The 11,253-nt window shown below is 38.8% G+C and overlaps 1 protein-coding gene across 1 annotated transcript; it reads left to right on the top strand.

Moving 5' to 3' along the window:
- Positions 1-208: 208 nt before the first annotated feature.
- taf1b (TATA box binding protein (Tbp)-associated factor, RNA polymerase I, B) lies at positions 209-11,033 on the top strand. The gene is made up of 15 exons (XM_084433272.1): positions 209-320; positions 416-514; positions 666-753; positions 846-943; positions 4,738-4,830; positions 5,697-5,793; positions 5,881-6,025; positions 7,555-7,654; positions 7,746-7,893; positions 8,019-8,196; positions 9,223-9,260; positions 9,356-9,437; positions 9,524-9,594; positions 9,681-9,915; positions 10,034-11,033. Exons 1-15 carry the CDS (start codon positions 306-308, stop codon positions 10,299-10,301), a joined length of 1,755 nt encoding a protein of 584 aa, XP_084289398.1. The 5' UTR covers positions 209-305; the 3' UTR covers positions 10,302-11,033.
- The last annotated feature ends 220 nt before the right edge of the window (positions 11,034-11,253 follow it).

Genomic DNA, 11,253 nt, shown 5'->3' with positions numbered 1-11,253 from the left:
AAATTAGCAATTGTTAACATAACATAATAAAAATTGTAGCCTATAAAAAATAATAGAATAATTCTTTATTTCTACATACAATAATATTATATAAAACAAAATAATGAATATTAACAATAATAAAATAACCTAAAGTTGTAAAACAAATTTTTAAGCCTCATAAAATTTTAGCTGACTTGGACTTTTATTATGAAAAATATATATTGGTGGCCATTTTGAAAGCGTGTTTTCTTCCTACGCTGCTTGCAAAGAAACTGTGTGCGCAGGATTTGATATGGAAGTTTTTTGAACCTTTAATTAAAAGCATGGACGAACTTATTGTGAGTTTCTCCTGAAGTTAGTGTTGTTAGGCGATCTGCACTGGTATTTCGATATGTGAGCTTATGATGATGTTACCGCTGGACTCTTCTTCCAGGATGGATTCAGTGAGCCATGTGGCCAGTGCTCCGCTGTGGACTGGGGAGTTTCAGATGGGGGTCACTTCTTCTGCAAGAACTGCCACAATGTGATCGAGGTTGGTAAATAGACAAAAACTATTAGATATCCGGGGCTCTCACTGTCATGGAAACACTGGTTATTAATTAATTAAAACGGCCTTCATCCAGTAATGCAAATGACCAAAACATTAATGAAATAATGCTTTATAATTTCACATCTTTCCCTAGAAAACAAGGGAGGTGGTGGATTCCACCGCCCTTTATTGTAAATACAGCAGAATCTCACAAGTAAAGAAACCCAAGAGAAAGAGATCGGGTCAGTCTTCTATCCACTTTTGATAAGCTGGTATAAGACATTTAGTTACAAACAGTCCTTTTTATGATCTCATGTCTTCTGTTATTTTTCAGAGGATGAACGAGAGTGGATGGTGTGTGAGGGATTTCAGTTCATCCTGAAACTCCAGGCCAAGGCTTTGGTCAGTCTTGGTGTTTGCATGAAATTTGAGGTTAGTAGCTTTAATTACCCCTGGTTTCACAGGCAAGGCTTGCCTTGACCTAGTCCCAGAATAAATGCATGTTTGAGCTGTTTTAACTGAAAGCAACTTGCACCTACATAGGCTATCTTAAAGGGGTGGTATAATAATCACAAGATGTAAAATAAGTCTCTGATGTCCCGAGAGTGTATATGTGAAGTTTTAGCTAAAAAACACCCCACAGATAATTTTTTTACAGCATGTTAAAATTGTCCCTTTTTGAGGGTGAGCAAAAACGTGACGTTTTTGTGTGTGTCCCTTTAAATGCAAATGAGCTGCTGCTCCCAGCACAGAGGGCGGAGCAGCTCCGATTACCTGCAGACAAGAACTGAAATGTCAGAAACTGGTCTGCCTTTTATGTTTAAACTGGAGTTGGACAATAATGGAGAGACTCAAGAAGAAGTGACAACATGTAGAATCAGTGCCATTGTTTTGTCTGTTTGTGAAACCAGGCCTTAGTTTACTATATCATAGTCTTGAGGCCCTTTCATACTGAGCGTGACATGATAAAGCGAAGTGAATCTCCAACAAACTGTGCTTTCACACCAAGCGCAAAACGATTGATCTATTTTGGCCAAATCACGGCTGCGCAATAGAGTGGTGCAGGTATGATGTCACTTTGTAGGCCAATCGGCAGTTAGCATCACACTGGTTCCCTCAGCAAAAATAGGCTTCCATAGGCTTTTGGATTATTGCTAGTAACAAGCTCTGTGCTCAACAAAAGTTTGATACTTAAGCCGAGTTCAGACTGCACAATTTTCAAAGTAGTCGGATCACTGGTCTCTTCACACTGTGTGACTATCTGGGGTAACATTCAGTTGCTGGTGTGTTCACACTGCACGATGCATCGGCGACAGGAGGTTTCACACTGCGTGACTTTCAGGAGGAAGAATCGCCGACAACTTCTGTCTGGTCCGCAAACTACGTTTCGCAACCAAACACATGCGAGAAGTGATAAGGAAATAGCGCAAAATCCCGCGTGCGTAAGACCGCAGTTCTTGCGCGAGAAATTGTTATTAAAAATGATAGCCTGCAAGAAGCTTGCGATCCAAGTTGTCTGTGCACTGATTTGCAGCGGAAAGGAGAAAAAGAAAAACATATTATGCATGAGGAAATGGCTGGGAAGACAAGGGGAGCAATGACTGTGTGTTCTGCAAAGAGAGTTGGGGGTAAATAAATAATTTTGCAATGTGCTGCTGGTCAAGCAAATGTTTGTGCTTTGTTTCTGTTTGATATAATTGTAAATATATCTATTAAAATACTGATATTGTGGCCTATAACTCCTCCCCGAACTCCCCGCTGCTCTGTATCTTGCTCTCTCATTGGCTGTCGGTCATCGGCGATGTAGTTTTCAGTCAGAACACTTTTCACACAGCAGGATTTTGAATCACCGACAGGTCCAGATATTTAGCATGCCAAATATCTCACGGGCGGCGGCAACTCGTTGGCGATTCTCTCAGATCGCGTCTTTGCTCATTCATACTGTGTGATTGTCACTCGCGTGAACGAGCACCGATTTGCCTGTGATTTCGGGCATTTGTCGGCGATTTCTCAAAACCTGTCAGCGAGCCAAAATCGGGGCTAAAATCGTGCAGTCTGAACTCGGCATTACATGTTTGTTCATCACGATAATTCTCACAGATTACAACTTTTATGAATCTTGAAGCCTAGGCTAAATGTAGTAAGGGTTAGTTACACCACGGTCCCACATATTCAACGTCACCATCACTAAGTTTCAGACAAGTCTTTCAGTTTTTATCTAAAAACATTTTCCCAGAACGTTTGAGTTAGAATAGTTTATAAGAGCACAAATATGAGCATAATGAGGCTGTAAAAGCGAACTGAGCTGACCTGTTCGGCGTGATGACGTTTAATCTCCTCGACAGACTCTGTAGTCCCATTTAGCCACTTGTTAGCAACCACATTAACCACGAGCGGGGTATTATTTATGTATTTTATGTCGTAATAAAACTCGAAAGTGTCTCAAAAGAGCTTCTGTTCACCACCACAGACCTTAGTTCAGCCATTTAACCAAAACCCCGTTCAGAAAACCCATTGACTTCGTGACGTAAGTGCTAAAATGCTAACTCGCTTCAGCGTTTTGGCCTACAAAGTGATGTCATGCGGCGCTGACCGAGAATGCATTTTTCCTTTGGCTTTAACCTCGTCCACTGCTCAACACACAACAGTAAATTAAGCTAGATAAATAAAGTTTGATACTACACCAGTAGGGCTGGGCGATATGGCCAAAAAAAAATATCACGATAATTTTTTTATATCAGTCGATATCGATAATTATCACAATAAAAGTCAAATCTTTATTTCTTTCAAGTTTAAAGGCAGATTTTTGCTCCTAAGTGAAAGTTGTAGAAACCAGAGCGTTAATTGTGGTTTTAAACTACTCTTTATTGTCTGAACATATCATGACAAACACTTGCCAAACAGGTGAACATTTCACAAATCTGAGGTAGAACATTCAACATTTGTCATTTTTCCTTAACAAAATAAATATCTTTATTGGACAATTAATTTCTTAGTTTCTGCATGTGCTCATTTTTATTTGGTAAAATGTAATATTCTGACTGTTTGAGTTTTATTAAACTTAACCATTGGTCATCCAGTATCATGCATTTAGATCATGACAACCACAGATGAAACCAGGCATACCCTGTAGCACCTCACTATCATGGCAAAATGTAACTTTATGGTTTCTATGGTATTTGTATGAAAAACAGTAGCCTAAATACATTATTAAATACTGTAATTATATTCCATTAGTCCTTTAATACAGTCTACATTAATAATATAATACAATTCAATATGTATATCCCACATTTCATGGTGCAGTTAATATTACTAGGCTAACGTTACAGTAAATCCATGGTAAATGATGGGAATTTGTAGACGGAAAAGCCTTCTGACTGTATCGTTGCGCACAGTGTTTCTCCTGTTTGTCAGCGCTGTTTCATCTGCCTTTAAACTGGTTTAAATCACTGAGACATTTGTGTTCTTCGCTGAATTCAAGCGCTTCTCACTGGATCTCGTGACCGAGACCGATCAGAGTAAACGCATCTGCTCTAGTGAGCTCGCACTGCGCTGCCGTTTGGATTTAATGGTCCGAAAAAGGGGTTACGTTCCGCTTTTGGCGCATAAACATTATCGAACATTTATCGAACTCTTGATATCGTTTTATCGAGAAAAATTATATCGCGATAATTATCGTCATCGTTTTATCGCCCAGCCCTATACACCAGAAACGCAAACAATTTGTAATGTTTAAGAGCTCTTCAGATCACATAATTCAATGGAAAATGAATAGAAATGATATTCTTTATAAAGAAATATTAAGTAAACGTGGGAATAAATCAGACACCATTGATAACGAACTCAACATGCATTCTCTTTTCTCTCTTCCTGAATACTTCTGTGTTTACACTGGTTTTCAAAATTGTGCCACTAATCTCGCCCTTTTGTGCAGCAGGTCCAGGCACATGATCTAAAGCTCAAATCTAATTGGACGGCCAGCTTCATCGCGGGGTGATTGGGAAGAAAAAAAATCAACACACTAGTCCAAAAAATATAATTCTCGCTTTGTCACACCATGATTAATTGTGCTCTGTGTGAGTAGCTCCATAGGGTTCTATTGTTTGATTTAAGAGTGCCATCGCGTCGTACATTCGCTTCACTTAATCGCACTCAGTGTGAAAGGCCCTCTATAGATGACAAGAAAACGTGTCTCTGTAAGATGTCATATTTTGTTTTGACAGACAGAAGTTCTGTGGAATTTCTGGAAGAAATACCTGCAGAACACACGGCAAGCTTTCACCGAAAATGCAGTATACACTCCAAGATTTACAGTGGTAAGTTTTATGTTGAATTTTAATGTTGAAGTAAAAAAAAAAAGTGTGTAGTGTAAAAAAAAAAACACACACAACCTCTCTGCTCCGGTGTTATTTTAGTATTATTTATATTCTATTACAGTACTTATTAATATTTTCAATTTGCTTTTATGTATTTTCAGTTTTCATTTTAATTTAGTGGTACACTATGTAATTTCTTTTGTTTAAAATTTTTATTATAGTCAATCCTTAATCTAAAACATGTTTTGTCTTGCCCTGATCACAATAGTAAGTGTTCTTTTAGACCTGTCAGGATGGTTATTACGGGAAATTGCGTACATGCATCACTCACCTGTGCATGTCTCGTCATATCCATAAATAGAGACGGTCGACATAGAATCTCGAATCTTGAGTAAGGTATTTTATTGGACAGATTAATTGCTATATGTAGCTCTCTAACAGATGTCATTGGAAAGGGATCAGATTTCATCTATTGTGAAGGGTTATTTTATTATGGTTGCAGTGCTGTGCTGGTATTCATTTAAGGAAGTACCGTGTCTATTAATGGGTAGAGCTACAGTAACGTCTTTAGCTAGTCAGCTTGAGATTCTTTCCATCTAAACTGGTTATATCTCTTAAGCCTAGTAGTGAATGATTTATGAGCAGAAGGATAATCTCCCTCTCGTTTTTTGGTTATGAGAAAGAGCCATATTCATCCGCACTGTCACGCAGCGCTGAAGCACGACCAAAACATGTTCTTTAAAAATCTGCAAAATGCAGTTTTGCTTTTTAACCGCTAGAGGGCCAAAAGTTAAATAATGATTTTTACACGTTTTAATTAACCACGACCACTGCTCTGCTTTTTTTCCCAATGTTTTTTCCTCAAGTACATGAAGCCGAAGAGTGAGCCAGAGTCTGACACTCAGAGCGAGATGTCATTTCACAGCAGTGCGGTTTCTTCTGAAACAGAAATGACTGCCTCGGGTACGGATATGATTACTTTCTGTCAGCTGGCACATTTACACCTGGTTTAAAGTGTCAGTTGAGCTGCATTTTGTTTTTCTGCTGCAGGTGACACCACTGATGTACAGTCATCACTATGCTCAGAAGCTTACCAACATACATTCACTCTTATGAACATGCCACGGACGCTGGCCCTGTGCTATCTGGCTCTGCTGTGGGTCCGAGAGGCCATCACTCTGGCTGACTTACTGAGGTTTGGAGTACAAGCACTGCTTATTTCAACACAAATTGCCTTTAGCAACCCATTTACCTTATTGTTCCGAATATAAAACTTTTTTTTTTTTTTTTTTCTTGGAAATTAATCTGAAAAAAAATGTGATCGTCTTATATTTAGGGTCTAGACTTTTACATGTCAATAATACACCCGCAACAACAGGGAGCGCCAAATAGGCGTAAAACGAGCCTGAGGAAAAAACATTCATCTCCCCTGGATCAGATATTTAATGCGGATCAAACTCTTTTTTGACATGCCAACATCTATAACTGTACATAAAAAAGATGAGAAATAAGTCATTGTGAAATCTACTGGAAATGAGATCTACAGATGTTTTTAAATTTGATTGTCGGCACATTTTTACTTGTATTTACCATACTTTCAATATCAAAATTTAAATGTGAAAAATGTGCAATATTACAATTGTTTTTCAAATAAAATCATTTTCTTTACAATAGACTAGATTTAGTCCTCAAAATGCCTTTCCAAAAGGTACATCTCAAAAAAGGAGGGGTCATCTTATAATCAGGGTTGAATATTCGCAATACAGTACTTCAAAATGTGACACTTACGAGTGAAATAAGATATAATAGGGCAGATTATGATTCTATCAATTGGGAGTTGATTGAATTGGATTGTGAAAAGTGGACATTACGAACTCATAGGGAGCCAGACCTGAATGCAAGTTCACTAAAAGAAGGGATATTTGGCTATTAGTTAACATTATCCATTAGCCCGCACGTCCTAAGCGATGCTAAGTAGGGCTGCACAGTTAATTGAAATAAAAGCAAGATTGTGATATGGCTTAGTTAGTGCAATCACCAAATTTCTAAGTCTGTGATTTTATTACACTTTGCTCTTTTACACACGTGCAGCTCATGATCTGGTGCTTTCATTCTCGCTGTGGTTCACAGCATCTCTGCATCTACTCTAATGATTTTGGGTCACTTATAACAAGCATATGCCAACCACCATACCACACTTTTAATGAGAAGTGCTTAAAAACCGGCAGTTGTCAACAAAAGAAAAACTAAGGCCCTCTCTGTGGTTTTCCATCAAAATAATGTTTAAAAATTAAGACAGTTTTTCTAATTTTGTGCTTATTTTATAGTCATATTGATACAAACTTGCATTTTGGACCAACACAGCAAACCTGTAGCTTTAAAAAAAAATCCCAAATCATGTAGCTCTACTTTTAAGTTAAGATTAAGGTTATAAAGACTGTTTTTTCTTCTTCTTTGGAATAACATGCACCAAGGAATCATTATTCATTTACATGTATTTAAATGGGATTTTGATGTCATGCTGACTCGATGCTGTTTAAATGTGTTTGATATGTTTGCTTTGGACAATTTATAGGCCCGAAGCTATATTTCTGCATGGTGTGCAGCATCAAATATTGCTGTCAGTCTTTCCAGCCTGTGTATTTAGATGTATTATTAGTGATGCTTTTTACACTTGTACGGGATCATTTGAAAAAATTGATTTTGCAGTCATGTTTTTTGCAGGCTGGTCTCAGAGAGACGTGTCCCTTATATGGACATTCAAGAGGCTTTTCCAGAGGAGATGAGACTGTTTGGAAAAGATGTCCATATCTTTCGAGTTTGGGTGAGAATGACACAACCAGTTCACACTTCTTCAGTCATAAATCAGTGTGTTGTATTTCTAATAGCCATGACTACTTCTTACTCTTCTACAGCATCTTCCGTCCTACTCAACGGTCCATAGAGAAGCTTTTAATCTGGCTCAGATCATGCAGTTACCCTCCTTCCCAACGGTTTCCCAGGATTGCCTTCTCCACCCACTTCCACTCACTGTCCGATATCTGCTGGATGCAAACCTCCCAGGTGAGTGTTTTGGACTGTAGTGGAGAGGTTGTGGCAAATGATGGTTTTAGATTTGAAACTAATTTATCCAACATGCATAATCCTCTTTTTATCTTTTTGTTTGTTATGTCTCTGATCCTCCTCAGATGCCCTTCATATTTGGGTCCACAAGGTTATAAGGGGGGCAGCTATGGATGACGAATCCTATCTGACCTTTGACCCCAAAAGAGAGATCCCTGGTCTCTTGCGCTATGAAATTCAGGCGGCAGCTGTCATCATAGTTGCCATGAAGCTCCTTTTCAAGCTGGATGATCACGTGGAGTGGTGCGTCACTTCATAACTTGTAACTGAGGGTTTTGCTGTTATCTTTCAGGGGGAAAATTTACTTTACTGTCTTTGTAAAATTAAGGGCCCTATCTTGCACCCAGCGCAATTGACTTTGTACACCGACGCATGTATCATTCCTATTTTGCACCCGCGCACAGCGGACTTTTCCCTCCACAGACGCACGTCGGTAAACTAGGAAATGAACTTGCGCTCCCGGGGGCGGTGCAGCGCAAAGAGGAGGCGTGTTCCAGCGCAAAAGTTCCCTGATGCTATTTTGCAGGTTTAGAAAACAATTCCGCCACTGATCAGGAAAAACCTAGTCTAAAGTCAGTGGCAGTTGCGCATGTTATTCATATGCTATTTTAAGGGCGCATGCTTGGCCATAATCAATGTAGCGTGTGCACAATGCGCATACACTTTGCTTATCTCATCTATACACAGACGCAGCAGTTCTCATTTTTAGAAAATCATACATTATTACAAGGAAAAATATTAACACACGAGGGAAATCATTGTTGTGTCTATGAAGATGTGAAAAAATAGACATAAATCTAGCTTACACTTTTACCCGAATTTTTATACGCCTGTTTAACCGAAGCTAATTTGGGTGGGTTTCTTCCATCCCCATACAATGTCACTTCTCTGTGTTTTACGGCCCTGACGAGAACGTCGGTCTCCTCGGCTGTGAACCGCTCCTGGCGCGCGCCTGGCAAATCCGCCGTTATAATAGCCATCCGCCATGGAACAAGCACGCCTGCTCTTAAAGGGAATGTGAGATGTCGCTCTGATTGGTTTATTTCACGTTACGCCCAAACCACACCTATGAATAATGAAGCTACTTCAGACCAACCCATTTTAGATTTGCGCCAGGCGCAAGAGTCATTTATCCCGCCGGTATAATAGCAACAGCGCCACAAAGTTACTTGCGTTTCGCGCTTGATACTTGCGTGTCAGATCGTTAAAATAGGGCGCTAAATCTTTACTGATTTTGAATGTTTCTCTTTTTTTCATTAATGTCTCAAGGAAGTTATCTGAGGAAGCGGCCAAGAAGAAAAAGACAAGTAACTATTTTGCCAGGTTTCATTTTGATCATGTGTATCATTTTTGTTTTGTTTGTTTTTTGGGGTCACAACATGCTCTCATAAGCTTTTCACAGTCTTCAGGTTAAAAAACTGGTTTGAAACGGTACAACCCGTCTTGGAGAAAGCCAGACAGAATGAGGAACATGAAGAAGCCCTGTAAGACCCAATTATTTCAGTAGTTCATTTCCATGACTTTTATTGACAAATCTTTTACTACAAACTTTTCTGTTCTTCTCTTTCAGGCGGCGATGGAAGCCCACTAATCCTTTCATTACATCTTTGCAACAAAAGAGCTTGGTCCTCAAAAAAAGACGTAAGCTGGTCTGGTCACATCTCCGTAATGATCTCAGTAGTGTGTCTCTGTGTCTCATCCAATGCTGTCTACATTCATATCTCCAGGTGTGGCTGATTATTTGGAGCAGAGATTTCATAAGTTAACTGACTCCGCACCAGAGCAACTGCCTTCCACCACAAACCCTTACTCCAGCTTTCGCTTCAGCTGGGGAAATGAGGAGGGTTCAGATGGACCCAGTATGCGTAACAAGCGTTTGGACTGTACCTTTAAGAAAAATGGTGTCAAGTACCTCGCCAACCGAAAATACTGGCATCCTGACCTGAGGTTATGCGTTAAGAAGTGAGTCATCGCAAATGGACATATTATAAAACTGTATTGTATTTGAATAGAATTTACATTATAAAATATACAATGTAATGTGTAAAATATATTTTCTCATTCACTTTCCCCTTCATAGGTCGTGCGGTAATCATTTCTCAGAAATGGAGCCCTGGTTACCCAGGATGTACGTGTGGGTCCTTGATCTCTTCTCTTTCATTCTGGGGGTCCGTCAGGCAGAAGTGTACCAAGAGGTCCTCAATGTTGAGCGTCGCTTCTTGAGCAGAAGTCATCGGTCTAAGATTGAATGGACTTATTGTTCCCTCACAAAGAAAAAAGTAAAAAAGTCCAAAACTGCAACCCCTGCTGCTAAAGAAAAAATCACTGATACCACTGACAGAGTGTGAAATGTGCACATCAGTTTCCAAGAACCCTTTTGTTCCCCTCCATCAAAATGGCAGCAACAAATTTATTTATTTTTGGTTGTGCAAGATTTTCACATGTACATTATATTTTTCAGTAGTGTCTTGCACAGTTTAAATCTGTTATGAGAGTATCTATTTCCCTCAAAAATTTATTTTTCTTGAATGCATTTTATATTTTGAATTTACTTACATTGGTTGTAGCTACACAGATAAACCAGCAGGGGGAGTAATGCGCCTCATAATTGAGTGATAGATTCTTTTGTCCTGCAGCTTACTAAAATTGTTTTGTCTTATTTGTGCGAGCAAAATTGATGGTGGTGGGAAAAATTAAGTAATTCTGCTGGGTAGATGTACTGCTTGAGGGTTTTGTGTCTGAGCAGTTTTCTTTGTTCTTACAGTCTTTGTCTTAATAGACCTGGGTAAAGGAACAAAAGCCATTTCACGCATTTTTAGTCCAATAAATGACTCATGTAGGAGAATGTGGCTTATATTTGATCATACTGTGATTTAAAGTGATTGCACATATACATATTCCTCCACTGCTCTCTATGTATGCATTGTGGCCCACTGCTGTCGCGAAATTAAACTTTTCATACATGTCCTTTCAATATGCCTTAATTGTATCATATTGCCAAGTGCCACATTTGTTTTTCTTAAAAATCTCAGAAATATCACCTATTGAAATAACATGTGATAAAGCCACTGATGACAAGAGTTCATATTGTTATTATTTGTATGCACATGATTTCTTTATTATTATTACTTTTGCTGCTTTGACAGGCTAAAGATATTTATTTGCCAAGTTGATGAGCACACATAGTCTATATTCAAGAATGTATTGGAAACACTTTATTATAATTGTGTTTTTTCTCTCTTTTACAAAAAAAGGCGGCTGAAAACTCAGCTTTGCCATCACAGGAATAAATAAAATGTT

This window comes from Rutilus rutilus, assembly GCF_951802725.1.
Source record: "Rutilus rutilus genome assembly, chromosome: 15".
Taxonomy (NCBI): Eukaryota; Metazoa; Chordata; class Actinopteri; order Cypriniformes; family Leuciscidae; genus Rutilus; species Rutilus rutilus.
Note: the sequence above shows the minus strand (reverse complement) of the source record. Positions and strands in the feature narration are given on the sequence as shown.

What these genes read in the sequence shown, in the direction of transcription:
- taf1b (XM_084433272.1), top strand. An exon ending in ACACTCCAAGATTTACAGTG is followed by an intron (nt 4,831 to 5,696) that starts GTAAGTTTTATG and finishes TTTTTCCTCAAG; the next exon opens with TACATGAAGCCGAAGAGTGA. An exon ending in CTGAGGTTATGCGTTAAGAA is followed by an intron (nt 9,916 to 10,033) that starts GTGAGTCATCGC and finishes TCCCCTTCATAG; the next exon opens with GTCGTGCGGTAATCATTTCT.